General features: G+C 40.8%; 1 protein-coding gene across 1 annotated transcript in view; it reads right to left on the bottom strand.

Moving 5' to 3' along the window:
* AMPH (amphiphysin) overlaps positions 1-21,076 on the bottom strand; it is a 282,343-nt gene that overhangs the window by 129,387 nt on the left and 131,880 nt on the right. The window contains exon 3 of the mRNA XM_078059989.1: positions 2,625-2,679. Within this exon, the coding sequence (XP_077916115.1) occupies positions 2,625-2,679 (55 nt within the window). The remainder of the gene's footprint in view (positions 1-2,624; positions 2,680-21,076) is intronic.

The raw sequence follows: 21,076 nt of genomic DNA, 5'->3' as shown, positions 1-21,076 counted from the left end.
ATGCAGAAGAATGAAACTCGACCATTCTCTTAACACCATTCACAAAGATAAACTCAAAGTGGATGAGAGACCTCAATGTGAGACAGGAATCCTTCAAAATCCTAGAGGAGAACATAGGCAGTAACCTCTTTGACATCGCCCACAGCAACTTCTTTCAAGATACATCTCCAAAAGCTAGTGAAACAAAAGCAAAAATGAACTTTTGGGACTTCATCAAGATAAAAAGCTTCTGCCCACTGCAAAGGAAACAGTCAACAAAACAAAGAGGCAACTCACAGAACGGGAGAAGATATTTGCAAATGACACTACAGATAAAGGGCTGGTATCCAAGATCTATAAAGAACTTCTCAAACTCAACACCCAAAAAACAAATAAAGTCAAAAAATGGACAGAAGACATGAACAGACACTTCTCTAAAGAAGACATATAAATGATTAACAGACACATGAAAAAATGTTCATCATCATTAGCCATCAGGGAAATCCAAATCAAAACCACATTGAGATACCACCTTACACCAGTTAGAATGGCAAAAATGGACAAGGCAAGAAACAACAAATGTTGGAGAGGTTGTAGAGAAAGGGGAACCCTCTTACACTGTTGGTGGGAATGCAAGTTGGTACAGCCACTTTGGAAAACAGTGTGGAGGTGCCTCAAAAATTTAAAAATCGAGCTACCCTATGACCTAGCAATTGCACTCCTGGGTATTTACCCCAAAGACACAGATGTAGTGAAAAAAAGGACCGTATGCACCCCAATGTTCATAGCAGCAATGTCCACAATAGCCAAACTGTGGAAAGAGCCGAGATGCCCTTCAACAGATGAATGGATAAAGAAGATGTGGTCCATATATACAATGGAATATTACTCATCCATCAAAAAGAATGAATACCTAACTTTTACATCAACATGGATGGAACTGGAGAAGATTATGCTAAGTGAAATAAGTCAAGCAGAGAAAGTCAATTATCATATGGTTTCACTTATTTGTGGAACATAAGGAATAGCATGGAGGACATTAGGAGAAGGAAGGGAAAAATGAAGGGGGGGAATCGGAGGGGGAGATGAACCATGAGAGACTATGGACTCTGAGAAACAAACTGAGGGTTTTGGGGGCATGTGAGGGGATGGGTTAGCCCGGTGATGGGTATTAAGGTGGGCACGTACTGCATGGAGCACTGGGTGGTATATGAAAACAATGAATCGTGGATCACTACATCAAAAACTAATGATGAATTGTGTGGTGACTAACATAGCATAATAAAATAAAATTAAAAAATAAAATAAATAAATAAAAATAAATAAAAGGGGTCTGCTCCCCACAGCTTTCCAAAGCTATGTATTATGGTCTTTTTAATCTTAATGTCTCTAAACATTTGGAAGAAAAATGACAGTATCTCCCTTTTGATTTTACTTAATATTCTTTGATTATCCATCCAGGAGGATAAGTGAAAACTCTTTTTGAAACTTGAAACTATTTTTTCACACTTATTACCCATCTCCCAGTTCTTCTCTGGCTAATTTTTTCTTCATATGTTCTACCTATTTTTTCTTTTAATCAACTGGTATTCATTTAGCGTACTTACGGAGTTCACTTTCATTAAATATGTTGTCAAAATAATTTTTTTAAACATATACTTAAGTTTGATATATTTATGAGATTAAATCTCTCAATCTTTCCCTTTATGGTGTCTGTCTTTTGGGTTGCCCTTGTAAAGACCTTGTCACCCAAGACTAGAGACTAAGTCTACTGTATTTTATTCTACTTTAACTCAGTCAAATTCTACATGACTTTAAGACATGTCTTTTATGCATATTTAACTCTTTACTAGATCTGTAATTGAGAAGGAGGGAGTAGAGAATGAGCTTGAGGATCTTATTTTTTTCTGGGTGTTTCGCTAGTTGACGCAAGACTCCTTTCAGATGATCCATTGTCCCCCCGACTAATCTGGAGGTCTGCCTTGTGATCCATCACATCCATGGGTGCACCTGGATCCGTCTCAGTGTAGGCAGCTATATGAGGTACAGCAGGCAGGAAAAGAGCACACCTCCCTACTGCCCTCTCCTCCCTCCACCACCCACCTCAATTCTTTGCCTTGCCTGGCTGAGGCCAGAAACCAATGTCATGGCCTCTCAGTCTCCATCCAGTGGCAGGGCTGCAAGCGCAGCTGGTCCCCGTAAGTCACAGGTGGTCCAGGTCCTTGATTTCTGATAACCTTCCACCTGCCTCTGCCATGACTCCTTGCCCCTTGTAGCTAGAGGGCTGAAGTGTGAGTCTGTGAGTGGTCTACTCTTGGGACATGCTCTCCCTTAGCATATACCAGCTGCAGCTTTTCTTAAGGTCTCAAGCTCGCTCTACCTCACAAAGCTTCCTAGAAGTCTCCGGTGTAGGAGGCACTTATTCCTCGTTGCCAGCATAACAGTAGACATTTTTTTCTTGTATATTCTGATTATCATTTCAATGGGAACTTGGGAGTGGGTGGAATGAGCACCTGTGCTCAAGTACACATCTTGCCAGAAAACCAAACAGCTTTGTAATTAACACTTAATCCCGCCACTCATGAATTTCAAGAACAATCTGTGCTTGGTAAGGTAACATGCAGTAAACGACTCACACGCATTACCTTTGATAGCTGCTAAATATCCCCGGAGTTCTCGCTGAAGCCTGGTACCCTCCGCCTGAAAGACACACAAACACAGAGATGCTAAGCATTTTGTCTATATTTTGCATGGAAACACGTGAGAGGCAATAAGTCTCGGAGTTATTATTACCAGAGACTCATTCTTGAAAGAACATAAATATGTACACACAGACTAAACAAGGCACCCATCAGTGTAAACATTTACAGAGATTTTATTCAGCTTAAAAGTAAAGGCAAGTAAGATTTTGCTGAGAACGGAAACTATGACCCACCAGACAGCCTCTTATATACTCAAGAGCCAGCAAATCCCTAAATTTTGATGCATGGAATACAGCAGTCGGAAATTGATCACCATGTTCGGTATGGTAGCTACTAGCTACATGTGGCTGACTGCTTGCAACGTGGCTTGTCCAAATGGAGATGTAGTGTAAGTGTAAAATACCAGATTTCAGAGACTTAGTTCCAAAAAATCTAATTAATAGGTTTTATATCGATTGCATGTTAAAATGGTAATAACTGGGATATACTGATGATGTGGTTTTGGAATATAGGTGAGTTTCGGTGGGGTGGGGTCTAGGGCCGACGGCCAAGAAAGAATTCTTTAGACGTCTTTGGCGCAAAATGGTGGTTTTATTAAAGCACAGGGCAGGAAGAGCTACACTGGGGTTGTGAGGAGCAACTGATTATATACTATGGGGTTGGGGGAGGTAAAGAAAAAGGGAGGTTTCCAAAAGAACTTTCATATGCTAAAGAGGACCACCTACAAAGTACCAGAGGCCTTGCCATTGTCAAGTTAAGGTTGTTTTTCCCTCTAGTAAAGCAATAACATGAAGACAGTTGGGAGCTTCCTGGAAGAATATCACACATATTCCAGCTAGGAGTTGGGCGCTGGGGGGAGGTTGCAGGATGTCAGCTTATGCTTTGTCTTCAGCTAGCCTTCTGCTCTCTCATCACTGCGTTAAATAAACTGTGTTATTAAAATGAATTTCACTCTTTCTTTTCACTTTATAAAATGTGGCCACTAGAAATTTTGAAACTACATCTGCGGTTTGTGTTATATTAATATTGGACATCACCAAAATAGAGAAACTCTGAAATCGTAAATTTTGACATATAAATCTTTGTTTTGGTTTGGATTAGCCTTAGAAACTCTGAGACTAAGATTAGATTGCCAGTAGTAGAGAAATGAGGCAGGCAGGGGATAAGCACCAATGCAGGGTACATGATCAAGCAAGTTACCAGGGTGGGCATCCCAGCCTCAGTCCCACAGGGGAGCTCTGGGAGAAAGTGTCAGACACCCTTTAGATATCTTAACTGGGGAGCAAGGGAGGTGGGGCATTCATGCTGCTCTTGGGGAACGTCAGAGAAAGCACTCAGGCACAGAGCTGCCCTCTTGGACAATAGCAACAAAATCCAGCGGGCTCGGAAAGGGTAGGTCTAGGGCACTGCAATTGAAAATATTTTTTAAATATGCATTTTAACTGCAGAATAATTTAATAAACTTGCAGAGAGCTAGCACACAGAATGACTCCACCTTGGTAATTAATAAAATAGCAGCTATAAGAGTCACATTCTACTCAACAAGCATGTGTTAGCATTTAGCAAAAATAAAAGGGGGGTTAGGTATGAAGGGAAAAAACAACCTACTTCCTTCAGTAAATTACAATCTAGTAGAGGAACTGAAGTATCGAAATAAAGATTGCATTACAAGCAGGTTACATTTAGCTCTGCAATAACCGTTCCAAGTATTCGGGGGTACAAAGTAAAGACAAAATGCTCATCACATTTAAAGATAGACAGTGATTAATACAAAGAAACTCTGAAAAGGAGTGTTTAAGACTATAGCTGGACCTCAAAAGGGCTTCTGGATGAGATTATTATCTTACATGGTATAGTATATATAGTGTCTCCACATGGTTTAAAATCAAAACTCTACGTTTCCCTTGTTTTGCTGAACAATCCAGAAATATCATGTGAAGGCAACTGCCACAAGCTAGATTAAAAACAAAACAAAACAAAACAAAAGGACAGTCTGGATTTCTGAAACATCAACGTAGAATGGAAAACTGTAGAGAAAGGATGAGGAGAATGAATAGAAAATACTGATAATCAACACTTGGGTAAATGTAGAGGATGAAGAGGATCCAGAGAACAAACAGGTGGAGTTAGGCTGAGGTTGCTAATACCACCACAAAAAGCATTTGGGGAAGAAAGAAGTACATCTTCCCCATACTTAATATCTATGATCTGACAGGCACTATGTCCGATTCTGAGTATCTAAGCTGAAATGATAAGGCTGTGGGAGGCTGTATTATTGTCAAATCTACTCTGCTTCCCCGGAGGCCTGATCTGATTTGGGGGAGGATTACACTTCCTGCCCGTCAACATCAGCCTTGGCCAATGACACGCCCTACTCCTGAGCAGCCAAGAGCCATCATGCAGTCCTCCCATTTCTTTTCCCTCTACCCTGAGTCCTGTGACACTCCAGATGTGAGTTGCTTCTCTGGACCGGATCACGGAGTGGAGAGAATATGGAGCACAGCTGTCGTTCATAGTTTCATGAGCAAGAAATCAACCTCTGTGGCCGAAAGCCACTAAGGTAGTGCTGCCACAGCATCCCCTGCCCTAAATGGCCTGAGAAAATGGTTCATCATCAATACTGGAAATGCTGAAAGATGGAGAAGGCTGAAATCTTTTTTTTTTTTTTTAAAGATTTTATTTATTTATTTGACAGAGAGAGAGATAGCGAGAGCAGGAACACAAGCAGGGGGAGTGGGAGAGCGAGAAGCAGGCTTCCCGCCGAGGAGGGAGCCCGATGTGGGACTCGATCCCAGGACCCTGGGATCATGACCTGAGCCGAAGGCAGACGTCTAACGACTGAGCCACCCAGGCGCCCTGGAGAAGGCTGAAATCTAACAGGAAAAAAAAGTCAATAGAATTAGCAGAAAAGCATGAAAGGCATTGACAGAAACATTTCAGAAAGTAAATCCAATTGGAAGGATTAAGGACAAAGTGGATGGTTTAGCAAATGGAAGCCCAAGTGCTGGTCAGTGATAGGTGGATAGTATGAAGAGAGAAGAAGCGAGGCCCAGGATTCTGCGTCCTAAGAGATGGCATTTAATTTAGAGAGAATATCCGCAGACATGTGACTTACCTTGACAGATCTAGACCCAGATCAATCTAAAGCCTACAGCCCTAAGAGGTGTAATCAGGAGGCTCTGAATCCCCTAAGGCCACGTTTCTCAAAATAGATAAGTGTACACGTTGGGGGTACTTAATGGTCTGTCTAGGGCACAGAGAGCCACAAAATACACCTAAAGCATCTCTCTGGAACATCAATTTACTGAGGGTGGAGGGGAAAAAATGGAGAAGAAACCATTCTTTTTTATAACCACTAAGCCACCTGTTATGATGTACAAAAAAGAACGACACAGAGATTAAACACAGAACTGCACTGACGTCCCCTGTTTTCAGCTGTCCACTTCAGAGGTCTGTTCTCCCACCCTTCGTGTTCAAGGCCCTGAGCTAGGCAGGGCTTGTTTCTCACCCAGAAGGAGGCTTTCCCCTCAGACAGCCATATAAAGCCTGCTGCTGCAACTGATGGTTATGAGTTACCACGACCGCTCAGGGTTTCTGGAAATCACAAAAAAGTAGTGAGGAAGAGTATTCTTTTCCCAAATATTTAAGAAATAAAGCACATCAACTTAATCCCACAATTGCATTTTCTTTCCGAAAAAGAGCGAGCATGAAATAAATTCAGTCTTCACTCCAGACACTGCATTCCCCTAGCCCAAGGGAAGAAATAAACATTTTTAAAAAATGAAATAAGAATCCCAGAAGAAATTTTTTAGGTATCTAAGAGGGGCAGAAGGTTCAAATTAGACAATAATGGCTTAAATAGATGAGTTCAATTTAAGCAGATAAACTGAAAGGCTGATTTAAATAACTTTCTTCTTTTCCAATTATTAAAATTCTTAATTTTCCTTCATGATTATTAAGGTTCATAAATCATTTGGTAATAACCATACTGAATTTCATCTAAAATTCTGCCTGAGTCAAAAAAGTAAAAGGCTCTGGAGAGAAATTTTTCACCTATAATATGCCACAGAGTAGTTCTTCTGCAAAACCTACTGCCTAATAAAATTTTCTTAACATCATTATTCCATGTGAATCACAAAGAGGTTTTAAATTAGAAATAAATTCTTATAGCAATGCTCAGATTTCACTGCATCTGAAATTTGTTCCCTATTCCTCTGAAAATTACCATTTCAGTAATTCAGCCTTGAATTATGTATTGCACAGAAAACAGATTCCAAAATTCCACAACCTACACTATATATTTTCCCTTCGGTTTCTTTATGTTGTTCTCGCTAAGTTAAGATGAAATTATTATTCTAGTTAACTTGTGGTCACATTCTCCTCAGGGCTTAAGGCAACATGAGGCCAAGTGAGTCTATTATAATTAGGTTGTCTGATTGCCAACTAATACTCCTCCTTGGACAAGATCTAAGAAGTATTCGCACCTACAAAATTCCTTGCCCTAGCATATAGTATAATAACGTGGCTCTGGTGTTGGAGGTTCTTCATTTATTTTTTCAATTGAATCATTTATCAGTGTCAGAAGCTACTGCTTCTCCAGCCCAGACAATGCCGGGCCTCACTTTCTTCCTACACAGCCCAAAGGAGTCAGCCTGCTTTTCCTTCCTCATTAAAGCTACTTCTACCCATGCACGCCCTTGGGTGTCACACTCTTGTAAGCCTAGGGAGAAGGAAAGAGTCTCTCTAGTTCCCTGCTTCCCAGCTGTCCTGGAAAACAAGACAGGGTCATTTTGGGTTTCATCATGGAGATAATCAAAAATCAACAGGCATGCGAAAAGTATACATGGTTTTAAAACCTTACAAAGGTCTGAGAACCACTGCATCTAGTCAAAAAAATCTCTTTATTCCCTTGCTGAGTGGTATCTTGAAGCTGTTGCTTTCTTCCCTTCCTCCTGTAAGCACTGCTCATGAGAGCCACAGCCTCCCTCAAGGATTAAAGTGAAACTTAAAATCTAATTAAATAGTTAGAGGAAGAACACTGCAGGCACAGCATCATGGAAGGTTTCAGATATCTGTGTTACTCAATACAAAGAAATCACATTCTATACTTAATTAAATGTGTTTCCAAATTGTTTGACATCAGATTGGTCCTCAGTAGAACCAATTCCTTAATTATTTGTATATATGTCTTGGGGTAGATGGAGGAGGCAAGGGAGAGAGGGGTCGGTTCCCAGACAACGTTGGGCTCCTGGACAGATTTCATTTATTTAACGTCTCTCTTCAGCACCTTGGACAGCCCCATTCTTCAAACAAAGATTTAACCTATATAGTATCAAAGGACCATTACTGCATCAAAGTTTCCTACTGCACTCTGATAAGTGAACAGATGAATTTTAAACAGGTTTCCTTCAAAGTGAGCAAAGTCCCTGGTAAGAAGAGCTACCACAGACTCCGAAACTCCGAAGTGTCTCAAAGTCCTATAAGGCATCGGGCTTAAAAACAAGGCTGCATTTACCTGTAATGAAGGACATTTGATCATTTATGAGCCAAATTGTTTATTGTTTAGATATGCTAAATTCTGAAGCATTAAAAATAATTAATATTTATTAATACTTACGCCTAAAACTTCAGGAACCATGAACAGGTATAATTTTGTTAGCTTACCTTTAACCCTCTTACTTCTGCCCAGAAGAAAGAAGCCACAATTGAGGCATTAATTTGATTGAATTTTAGACACAATGCATAGGATGAATTAATAAATTCTAAGGAACTAAACTCAGGGCAGCAATCACTGAAAATTCAGGGGCATGCCCACATACCACCATGTACATGATACCCCTGCGCAAGGGCGTGTACCATCACAGCCCTTACTGTGCTTCCAAAACCAAATCCAGTGGATTTTATTTGTAAGGTTATGCAAATCTAGCCAAACACCTTAAACAATAGGTATTCATTACCTATTAAAGAAGCAAGGACTTTTTGAGTTGACTTGTTAAAATATGGCAAAAGTGGAACTCATTTACATTTATAGGTAACTTTTGTCATAAAAAGAAAAAGAGGAGGGCCTGCGTGGCTCAGTCATTTGGCATCTGCCTTCGGCTTGGGTCATGATCTCGGGGTCCTGGGATCGAGTCCCGCGTCGGGCTCCCTGCTCCATGGGAAGATGGCTTCTCCCTCCCCCACTCCCCCTGCTTGTGTTCCCCCTCTCTGTCTCTGTCAAATAAATAAGTAAAATCTTAAAAAAAAAAAAAAGAAAAAGAAAAAGATGGACAGGAGAAAGAAAACACCACACACATTACAGAAATATTTTCATTAACTAGCCTCTCAGAAACTGTGAGTTGATGCTCAGGTAGAAAGCCAATCATATTGACATATAAGAGTTGGATGTGAAGAGATATAATGTCACAAAGTTGTGATTTCACAAAGTAACTCCTGTCGTCTCATCCGTGATCATGAGCCTATAGAAGTTCCCATAGTTACATTATTATTTTTGGCCTTTCCTGACATTTTTCTCATGAAAAGGCTAAGTAACATTACCAAGTTAAAATTGGCCCAATTTCTCAGAGTTCAGACAGGTTAACTCAATCTTAAAAGCAACGCTAATAAGATTTCTTATCATTTTTGAAGCTTAGAAGAAAATTAGATTATCAAGGAGATGAAGTTTAATAAGGCCATCATAATCAGCACCTTGATTAATAGATAACTAATCTGAATCCACTTATGATCAAAGATAATGTTAGGCTACTGAACACTACAGGCACTCTTGGTCTGTGAAGAAAGAGAGCTCTCTCCCTATGTCAAGTTCAGATGTACTTAAATTGGATGATGATAGATTTTCAAAGGCAAATGCAGGAGGATCTCTAAAATTTACATTTTTGTTTCCTTGCTTTGAGCTCTTTGTAGTTAACAGGAGGCACCATTAAGAACCTAGCACTGATTTCATAAAAAAATTTCCCCATTTAAATAATTTGCTTTTGGCAGATACTAAAGTAAAAGATGTAAGAGAGGGGCGCCTGGGTGGCTCAGTCATTAAGCATCTGCCTTCGGCTCAGGTCATGATCCCAGGGTCCTGGGATCGAGCCCCATATCGGGCTCCCTGCTCCATGGGGAGCCTGCTTCTCCCTCTCCCACTCCCCCTGCTTGTGTTCCCTCTCTCGCTGTGTGTCTCTCTGTCAAATAAATAAATAAAATCTTTTAAAAAAATAAATAAAAGATGTAAGAGAGAGGGGAAATCTAAATAGGTTTTGAAATCTGGGCTGATGGCAGTAGGGGGTGGACGGTACAGGGACATGTAACAGACAGCAGAGAACATCTCAGTTTCCACAGTTTTATCCCAGATTCCTGGCCCAATTTCCAACTACCCTTGTCAGCAATTCCAAGAATACTTATAATCTGAAAAACAAATGTAATATATCCTTTACCTTTCAACAAAACAAAACTAACAATCTAGCTACTGGTAATTCCATATACAAATTTTCCATAGAATTCCCTTGAGTTCATACAGATCTCTCTTCTGGTCTTATGGAAAGCTAACCCATTGTGTGTACAAGGGGACAGAAGTGTCTAGTTAGAACTATTAAAGTCACCACATGCAGGCTGGATACAACGTGAAGATATGCTTTATTGCCCTTCCGTAATTGAGTCTGTGATCCCTGAAAAGTCGTTCCATTTTTTTTCTGTGCATGCGTGCACGTGTGTGTGTGTGTGTAGAGGTGACTCATAAGGTGCTTTAGGAGTATTATATAAACATCTTTTCACCCTTTGCTTTAATACCTAGAGCACAGTATTTTAATACAGTGGGGAGGAAACCAACCCAGAAATTAAGGGAAATTAATTAAGGGAAACTCCATGGGACTCCCACCCCAACAATGGCTTATTGTTCAGTGTCCCTTTCTGTGGGTGTGGATGTCTACAACGTTGCATTGTTACCAAACTGGACAGGCTGTAGAAGTATGAGAAAAGCAACTGCTGTGTCAAGTTAGTAATGAGAAGTATTAATGAGAGAGAAGGGAGTACCCTGTCAATCATTACACTAGTCACAGTATAACATGCAGAATATTCCTAAAACTACCACTTATGATGTATTAGTTTTTTAGAGCTACCATAACAAAATACTACAAACTGCATGTCTTAAACAACAGAAATCTATTTCTTCACAGTTCTGGCAGCTCAAAGTCCAAGACCAAGGCATTGGCAGGTTTGGCTTCTCCTGAGGCCTCACTCCTTGGCTTACAGACTGGTGGCCTTTGTGCGAATGTATCCTTGTTCTTTCTCCTACACCTTATAAAGACATCCGGTCATACTGGATTAGGACCCACCCAGATGACCTCATTTAATCTTTTTTTTTTTAATTTTATTATGTTATGTTAGTCACCATACAATTCATCATTAGTTTTTGATGTAGTGATCCACAATCTATTGTTTTTGTATAACACCCAGTGCTCCATGCAATACTTGCCCTCCTTAATACCCATCACCGGGCTAACCCATCCCTCCACCCACCTCCCCTCTAAAACCCTGTTTGTTTCTCAGAGTCCATAATCTCTCATGGTTCATCTCCCCCTCCGATTTCCCTCCCTTCATCTTTCCCTTCCTTCTCCTAAGGTCCTCCATGCTATTCATTATGTTCCACAAATAAGTGAAACCATATGATAATTGACTTTCTCTGCTTGACTTATTTCACTTAGCATAATCACCTCCAGTCCCATCCATGTTGATGTAAAAGTTGGGTATTCATCCTTTCTGATGGCTGAGTAATATTCCGTTGTATATATGGACCACATCTTCTTTATCCATTCATCTGTTGAAGGGCATCTCGGCTCTTTCCACAGTTTGGCTATTGCAGACATTGCTGCTATGAACATTGGGGTGCATACGGTCCTTCTTTTCACTACATCTGTGTCTTTGGGGTAAATACCCAGGAGTGCAATTGCTGGGTCATAGGGTAGCTCTATTTTTAATTTTTTGAGGCACCTCCACACTGTTTTCCAAAGTGGCTATACCAACTTGCATTCCCACCAACAGTGTAAGAGGGTTCCCCTTTCTCCACAACCTCTCCAACATTTGTTGTTTCTCTCCCTGTCCATTTTTGCCATTCTAACTGGTGTAAGGTGGTATCTCAATGTGGTTTTGATTTGAATTCCCCTGCTGGCTAATGATGATGAACATTTTTTCAAGTGTCTGTTAGCCATTTGTATGTCTTCTTCAGAGAAGTGTCTTTTCATATCTTCTGCCCACTTTTTGACATGATTATTTGTTTTTTGGGTGTTGAGTTTGAGAAGTTCTTTATAGATCTTGGATACCAGCCCTTTATCTGTAGTGTCATTTGCAAATATCTTCTCCCATTCTGTGGGTTGCCTCTTTGTTTTGTTGACTGTTTCCTTTGCAGTGGGCAGAAGCTTTTTATCTTGATGAAGTCCCAAAAGTTCATTTTTGCTTTTGTTTCACTAGCTTCACCACTTGTTTCAATAGTGGTGAGATGTATCTTGAAAGAAGTTGCTGTGGTCGATGTCAAAGAGGTTACTGTTCTCCTCTAGGATTTTGATGGATTCCTATCTCACATTGAGGTCTTTCATCCATTTTGAGTTTATCCTTGTGTATGGTGTTAGAGAATGGTCCAGTTTCATTCTTCTGCATGTAGCTATCCAATTTTCCGAGCACCATTTATTGAAGAGACTGTCTTTTTCCATTGCATGTTTTTTCCTGCTTTGTCAAAGATTATTTGACCATAGAGTTGAGTTGAGGGTCCATATCTGGGTTCTCTGTTCTGTTCCAATGGTCTATATGTCTGTTTTTGTGCCAGTACCATGCTGTCTTGGTGATCACAGCTTTGTAATACAGCTTGAAATCAGGCAACATGATGCCCCCAGCTTTGTTTTTCTTTTTCAACATTTCCTTGGTGATTCGGGGTCTTTTCTGATTCCATACAAATTTTAGGATTGTTTGTTCCAGCACTTTGAAAAATGTCATTGGAATTTTGATCGGGATGGCATTGAAGGTATAGATTGCTCTGGGTAGCATAGACATTTTAACAATGTTTCTTCTTCCGATCCATGAGCATGGAATGTTTTTCCATCTTTTTGTGTCTTCTTCAATTTCTTTCATGAGTGTTCTGTAGTTCCTAGAGTATAGATCCTTTACCTCTTTGGTTAGGTTTATTCCAAGGTATCTTACGGTTTTTGGTGCTATTGTAAATGGAATCGTTTCTCTAATTTCTCTTTCTACAGTTGCGTTGTTAGTGTATAAGAAAGCAACTGATTTCTGTGCATTGATTTTGTATCCTGCCACAGTACTGAATTGCTGTATGAGTTCTAGTAATTTGGGGGTGGAGTCTTTGGGGTTTTCCACATAAAGTATCATGTCGTCTGGGAAAAGAGAGAGTCTGACTTCTTTGCCAATCTGAATACCTTCTATTTCTTTTGTTGTCTGATTGCTGTTGCTAGGACTTTTAGTACTATGTTGAAAAATAGTGGTGAGAGTGGGCATCCTTGATGTGTTCCTGATCTTAAGGGAAAGGCTTTCAGCTTTTCCCCATTGAGGATGATATTCGCTGTGGGTTTTTCATAGATGGATTTTATGAACTTGAGGAATGTTCCCTCTATCCCTATACTCTGAAGAGTTTTAATCAGGAAAGGATGTTGTATTTTGTCAAACGCTTTTTCTGCATCAATTGAGAGGACCATATGGTTCTTCTCCCTCCTCTTATTAATGTGTTCTATCACATTGATTGATTTGCAAATGTTGAACCACCCTTGCATCCCAGAGATAAATCCCACTTGGTTGTGGTGGATGATCCTTTTAATGTATTGTTGGATCCTATTAGCTAGGATTTTGTTTAGGATTTTGGAATCCATATTCATCAAGGATATCGGTCTGAAATTCTCCTTTTTGATGGGGTCTTTGCCTGGCTTGGGATTAAGGTAATGCTGGCCTCATAGAATGAGTTTGGAAGTTTTCCTTCTGTTTCTATTTTTTGAAACAGCTTCGGTAGAATAGGTATTATTTCTTCTTTGAATGTTTGGTAGAATTCCCCAGGGAATCCGTCAGGCCCTGGACTCTTGTTTTTTGGGAGGTTTTTGATCACTCCTTCAATCTCATTCCTGGTTATTGGCCTATTCAGGTTGTCAATTTCTTCCTGTTTCAGTCTTGGTGCTTATAGATTTCCAGGAAGGCCTCCATTTCATCCAGATTGTTCAGTTTATTGGCATATAGTTGTTGATAGTAAGTTCTAATAACTTTCTATTTCCTTGGTGTTAGTCGTGATCTCTCCCCTTTCATTCATAATTTTATTAATTTGGGTCCTTTCTCTTTTCTTTTGGATAAGTCTGGCCAATGGTTTATTGATCTTATTAATTCTTTCAAAGAACCAACTTCTAGTTTCATTGATCTGATCTACTGTGTTTCTGGTCTAATTCATTGATCCTGCTCGAATCTTAATTATTTCTCTTCTAATGCGTGGCTTAGGCATCATTTGTTGCTTTTTCTCTAGTTCTTTAAAGTGTAGAATTAGTTGGTGAATTCAGGATTTTTCTATTTTTTTTGAGTGAGGCTTGGATGGCTATGTATTTCCCCCTTAGGACCGCCTTTGCAGTATCCCATTGGTTTTGGACTGATTTGTTTTCGTTCTCATTGATTTCCATGAATTGTTTAAGGTCTTCTTTGATTTCCTGGTTGACCCAAACATTCTTGAGCGGAGTGGTCTTTAGCTTCCAAGCGTTTGAATTTCTGCCACATTTTTTCTTGTGATTGAGTTCCAGTTTTAGAGCATTGTGGTCTGAGAATATGCAGGGAATAATCTCAATCTTTTGGCATCAGTTGAGACCTGATTTGTGACCCAGTATGTGGTCTATTCTGGAGAAAGCTCCATGTGCGCTGGAGAAGAATTAGTATTCTGTTGTTTTAGGGTGGAATGTTCTGTATATATCTATGAGGTCCATCTGGTCCAGTGTATCATTCAAAGCTCTTGTTTCCTTATTGATTTTCTGCTTAGATGATCTGTCTATTGCTGAGAGTGGAGTATTGAGGTCTCCTACAATTAATGTAATGTTATCAATATGACTCTTTATTTTGGTTAACAGTTGGCTTATGTAGATGGCTGCTCCCATGTTGGGGGCATAGATATTTACAATTGTTAGATCTTCTTGTTGGATAGATCCTTTAAGAATGATATAGTGTCCTTCTGTGTCTGTAACTACAGTCTTTAGCTTAAAACCTAATTTTTCTGATATAAGAATTGCTACCCCAGCTTTCTTTTGAGGTCCGCTGGCATGGAAGATGGATCTCCATCCCTTTACTTTCAGTCTGGATGTACCTTTAGGTTCAAAATGAGTCTCTTATAGGCAGCGTATGAATGGGTCCTGTCTTTTTATCCAATCTGCAACCCTGTGCCATTTTATGGGAGCACTGAGACCGTTCATGTTGAGAGTGATTATTGAAAGACATGAATTAATTGTCATCATGTTGCCTGTGAAGACCTTGTTTTTGTAGATTGTCCCTGTAAATTTCTCTTCTATATCACTTTCGGGGTCTTTCTCTTTTTATAGAACCCCCCTTAATATTTCTTGCAGGGCCGGCTTAGTGGTCACATATTCTTTCAGTTTCTGCTGGTCTTGGAAGCTCTGCATCTCTCCATCCATTCTAAATGACAGCCTTGCCGTATAAAGTATTCTTGGCTGCATGTTCTTCTCATGTAGTACCCTGAATATGTCTTGCCAGACCTTTCTGGCTTGCCAGGTCTCTGTGGATAGGTCTGACGTTATTCTGATGTTCCTCCCTCTGTACGTAAGGAATCTCTTCCCTCTAACTGCCCTTCAGATGGTTTCCTTGGTTCTAAGATTTGCAAGTTTTACTGTTACATGCCGGGGTGTTGGCCTGTTTTCCTTGATCTTGGGAGGGGTCCTCTCTGCCTCTAGGATGCAAATGTTTGTTTCATTCCCCAGATTAGGGAAGTTCTCAGCTACGATTTGCTCTAATATATCTTCTCTCTCTCTCCATCCCTCAGGGATTCCAATAATTCTGACATTGGAACGCTTCATGGTGTCACTTATTTCTCTGATTCTGTTTTCATGGATTCTGAGTTGTTTGTCCCTGGCCTCCTCTTTTCCCTTTTTATCTATTATATTGTCTTCCAGGTCGCTTATTCGTTCTTCTGCCTCACTTACCCTAGCTGTTAGATTATCTAGATTGGATTGGATCTCATTGATAGCATTTTTAAGTTCTGCCAATTCAGCTTTCATTTCTGCCCTTAGAGACTCTATGTTGCCATTAATTGATTTCTCCATTCTAGCTATTGTCTTCACAATTGCTAACCTGAATTCCATCTCTGACATCTTGGTTATATCTGCATCCATTTGTAAATCTGCAGCATAAGTCATAATCTCTGAGTCTTTTCTATTTTGGGGGGTTCCTCCTCCTTGTCATTCTGTTGATGGGTGGTTGAGGGAATGTATAGAGTCCAAATTATTGACTAGAACCAAAGCAAGATGCACCTGTTTTCTAGGGACCTTGAGGTTGCTGGCCTCTTGTTTTCCCAGCCTGTCTTCTGGGGGAGGGGCCTCCGCGCTGTTAATCAGGCAACCCTGTTTGGGCAGAGTTGCCCTGCCCCCCTGTGGTGGGGCATGGGCTCAGTGGGAATCAGGTTATCGGGCTTTTGTTCTGGGGCGGCTTTCCCTGGCAGCTTTCCGCGTCTCTTCCACAAGTCAGAGCAGAAGAGACCGTTTCCACCCCTCTGCCTCAGAGCAGAGAGATCGCAGTCTGTTCTTCAGTGAGCTCTCCAGGCCACACTGTCTCCGTTTCTGTCCGTGCTGCTATAAACTGCAGGATCCTGGCTTGTGCGCCCCTCCACAGCGCTCCCAGTCCTGCCTCCGGGTCTGCCAGCCACTCCCAGTTCGCATGTGCGACCCCACCACTCCGGGTTTCCGCCCTGGGGGCTGCCCTAAAGTCCTTTCCCCACCGCTACCGGTCTGCGAGTCTGTGCCCTTGCAAATCTTAGAACCAGGGAAACCATCTTAAGGGCAGTTAGGGGGAAGAGATTCCTTACGTACAGAGGGAGGAACATCAGAATAACGTCAGACCTATCCACAGAGACCTGGCAAGCCAGAAAGGCCTGGCAAGACATATTCAAGTACTAAATGAGCGAGGCTGTCGCTCACCGGTGGTGTAGGATCCCCACGGTCAGGCTCCCTCCCACTGCCGTTTATCCTCCAATAGATATCTGCCCATGGAATCACGGCTCCCGTTTTGTATCTTGAAACCAACCACCGCGATACTCTGTTTGTAGAGATCCAGATCTTCTTACATCTCAGGATGATTTCGTGGGTGCTCAGAGTGGTCTAGTAGATATCCAACTCAATTCCGGGGACCAGTTGAAATAGGGTCCCCTACTCCTCCGCCATCTTTCCTCCTGGTCTCGATGACCTCATTTAATCTTAACTACCTCTCTGATGTCCCAGTCTATAAATACAGTCACAACTCTGAAGTGTCCTGGACTTCAATATATAAATTTAGGGGTATACAATTCGGCCCATAAGGATATTCTCCAAGCAAGCCTGTAGCACAACAACAGGATCCCAAAGTCTAACACCAAGTGGTCCCTTTGTTCCAGATGTTGTCCCAAGGGCCGCAGCCCGATTAACTCATCATCCTCAAATTAACTCCATGAAGTCAGCACACTTTTATCAAAGAAAAGACTGAGGCACAGAGGCTGAACAACTTGCCCAAAGGTCACACCGCTGGTAGACAGCAAGCCAGTACTGGAGCCTGGGTAGTCTGCGTGATTCAGACTCCATAATCTGCCTCCAGAGCCCATGTGCCTCACTGCCCTCCACCACCTCTGTGCCCCTAGGCTACAAACACATGGATGACAGCTGGGGATAAATGAGGCTGTCCACGAAGAATCAACTGTTGATCAGTGAGAGTAATTTAATGCAAGACACCATTTTCTGTGTTCTCGTGATACAGCCCTAATTTTGAAATTAAAATACCAACTGTTCACTTGTTTCTTTCAAAAGGTCACAATTCCCAGAGTATATTCCATGGGGTTCATATAGGACAGTGGTTAAATGGGTGGGTTCTGGGACCACAATGCCTGGCTTTAAAATCTGAGCTCTGTTACTTCTAACTGTAAAACTTTGGGCAAACCACCTAACCTCTCTAGGCCTATGACTCCTTATCAGTAAAAGAAAGATGATAATAGTACTTACTTCCAAGAGCTATCATGATGATTGAGAGAGCCAGTCCATGGAAAGTATCAGCAGAGAGGCAGGCACACAGTATGCATTCCATAAATGTTGGATGCCATTATTATTATTCTACAAAATATTTTTTTTTTTTTAAGATTTTATTTATTTGACAGAGAGAGCACAAGCAGAGGGAGAGAGAGGGAGAATCAGGCTCCCTGCTGAGCAAGGAGCCCGATGTGGGACTCGATCCCAGAACCCTGGGATCATGACCTGGGCCGAAGGCAGCCGCTTAACTGACTGAGCCACCCAGGCGTCCCTATTCTACAAAATATTTTTAAGAGGAGCTGCAAAGAGTAGGTATTTCATAGATGTTTGACTGACCTAAGTTCTGCTACATATTACATTACAAAGGAGTATCTTCATAAGGAATATGCAAAACCTCCCCAAAACAAGCTACTTGGGAATTTAGAATGCTTCCTTTATTTGTACTTCTGTTTCAAATACATAGTTTTGTTTTTCAGAAAGATTTTTGTGATAGCTTTAAATGGTGCAGTAATAGAGGATCCTAAAGTGCATGGGAATAATTTATGCAGATATATAAGAGCCACTTAACAATGGATATGAGAAAAATCAAGCCAAGATGATAAATTAGTGTAAGGAAAGAAGACAGCATGAATAGCAATGGACAAAAGAATAATCAGGTTAATGTCCAAAATGAAAGCTTTTGTGACATATACTCAGTTTTCTCATATGCAGAGCAGAATTATAATTGTGGACTGCTATGAGAATCAAGTGAGACAATATTTTGTGCAAAACACTTTATAGATGCCTAAGCCTACTTGTGGGAAGTCTTCATAATAAAAACACTTCATCACTGCTTTTACCTAAGCCAGCCAGATGTGGCTTGGAAATGTGTCAATTCTTAAAGCTCCTTGGAAGATTCCTATAATTGTCCAGATTACGAACATATTCAAATAGATGTGCAATTAAGGAAACTGTTGTCTTTACTATATTGATATAATCTCAGGCTTGCATCCAAGTTATTACTACCATATGATGGCTCTTTAGAGCTGGTTCAGAAGTCCGAATGGGGACCCAGTATTGTTATAAGGCCTCCAGATGATTCTGATGGTTATTTGGGAATCCCTAGTGTAGTCTGTCACTGTGTCTATACTGTAATTGACACTTAGTGTGTTGAGATAGCTGTTATAAGATGGCATCTGATGGCCAAAAAGACAGTTAAAAATATGTGTGGCTCCAGGTTTCAGTCTGTCAGCATCAGACAATGGGAACCAAGAATACTGACGAAAACCTGAAAATCAACTGCAACATGTACATCTAGGCAGATTTTCACGACCATTTCAGACAGTCTTCATGTGCCTAATTCTCTGCATCCCATTACCACAACAATGTGGTCAATCTGGGGATCCTTTAGACAGGAACATCCAAACTAGATAACAAGCTTACTTCACAAGGGGAGGTGGGAGACCTATGGAATTGGTCTCTCACTGAAGGCTGAGAAATGGGATACGAAACCTTCCCCAGTTGGCATGGTTAATTAATGTAGTAAAGGAAAATACAGCTCAAGAGAGCTAACGGCACAGGATAGATGAAAAGAAACCATCAGAGTGATAATACAAAGAGCTTTCTCTGGAAGAGATTTCTTAACTGGGGAACAGGCACCACAGGGAGTGGCACGAACTGATACCTGGAACGTCTGTAGTTTGGGTCAAATTTTGGCGAGGTTTCAACTAAATCTTTTTATTTATATACTACGCCATACCTGAAGAGATATTCTTGTAGATATAATAAAACAAGTAAGAGTAAAGAGGATAAAAGATGGACAGGTTGTCCAGTGCACGTTTTTGCTTCCTTCCCCTATAGCACTATGGACAGCAACACTTGAAGCAAGCAAACTCATCTTGCTCCTTAAAAGCCGAAGATACGATATATACACAATGGAATATTATGCAGCCATCAAAAACAAACAAACAAACAAAAAAACACGAAATCTTGCCATTTGCAATGACGTGGATGGAACTAGAGGATATTATGCTAAGTGAAATAAGTCATTTAGAGAAAGACATGTATCATATGAGCTCACTGATATGAGGAATTCTTAATCTCATGAAACAAACTGAGGGTTGCTGGAGTGGTGGGGGTTGGGAGGGATGGGGTGGCTGGGGGATAGACAATGGGGAGGGTATGGACTATGGTGAGCACTGTGAATTGTGTAAGACTGTTGAATCACAGACCTGTACCTCTGAAACAAATAATACATTATATGTTAAAAAAAAAAAAAAAAGATAGTAGGAAGGGAAAAATGAAGTGGGGGGAATCGGAGGGGGAGATGAACCATGAGAGACTATGGACTCTGAGAAACAAACTGAGGGTTCTAGAGGGGAGGGAGTGGGGGGATGGGTTAGCCTGGTGATGGGTATTAAAGAGGGCACGTTCTGCATGGAGCACTGGGTGTTATACGCGAACAATGAATCATGGAACACTACATCAAAAACTAATGATGTAATGTATGGTGATTAACATAACATAATAAAATAAAATTTAAAAAAAGAGTCAATGAGCAAAACAGAGGAGGATGAATGGATGTGTCAGAAATGAAATAGACAGACTATAGAGAAATGCAGGGGAATTTGTAGAGCAAGGGCCAATCCATTCTCTTGACACCTACAGATTTCCACTCTGTTCCCTCCCACAGAAGTCAATTGTATTGGCAATCGTGGTGGGTTATACTTATCCAGAAAGGACTCTAAATCAAGGCTTTACACATAAAACCCGTATTTTCCATGAAAACAATATTACCAAGGAGGCTGACAGTCTTAACTAGGGGCTTAGTGGCTAGGATTATATTCCCCTGCTCTTTGCCATACAGTGAACGTACTACACGCAAATCAGTTAAACTAAAAGTCTCATAGCTGAGCACATAACCATTTCATGGATAGTTAACACGCTATGTGAGCTGTGCTAGAGTGAGAGTCTTCGCAGCAACAACTGGTAGACACCCACTGAGTCTAGGGAGTCTAGCTGGAAATGGGATTGCGGGAAGGTGTAGAAATCATTTTTTCTCAGAATACCAATTGAGAGTAATTGTGTACTAATGTTAAGTGGTGAAACTAGGATACCCAAATGCATCATTTTTTAAAAAGATTTTATTTATTTATTTGACAGAGAGAGACACAGCGAGAGAGGGAAACATAA

Source organism: Halichoerus grypus, chromosome 12, assembly GCF_964656455.1.
Source record: "Halichoerus grypus chromosome 12, mHalGry1.hap1.1, whole genome shotgun sequence".
Lineage (NCBI taxonomy): Eukaryota > Metazoa > Chordata > Mammalia > Carnivora > Phocidae > Halichoerus > Halichoerus grypus.
Note: the sequence above shows the minus strand (reverse complement) of the source record. Positions and strands in the feature narration are given on the sequence as shown.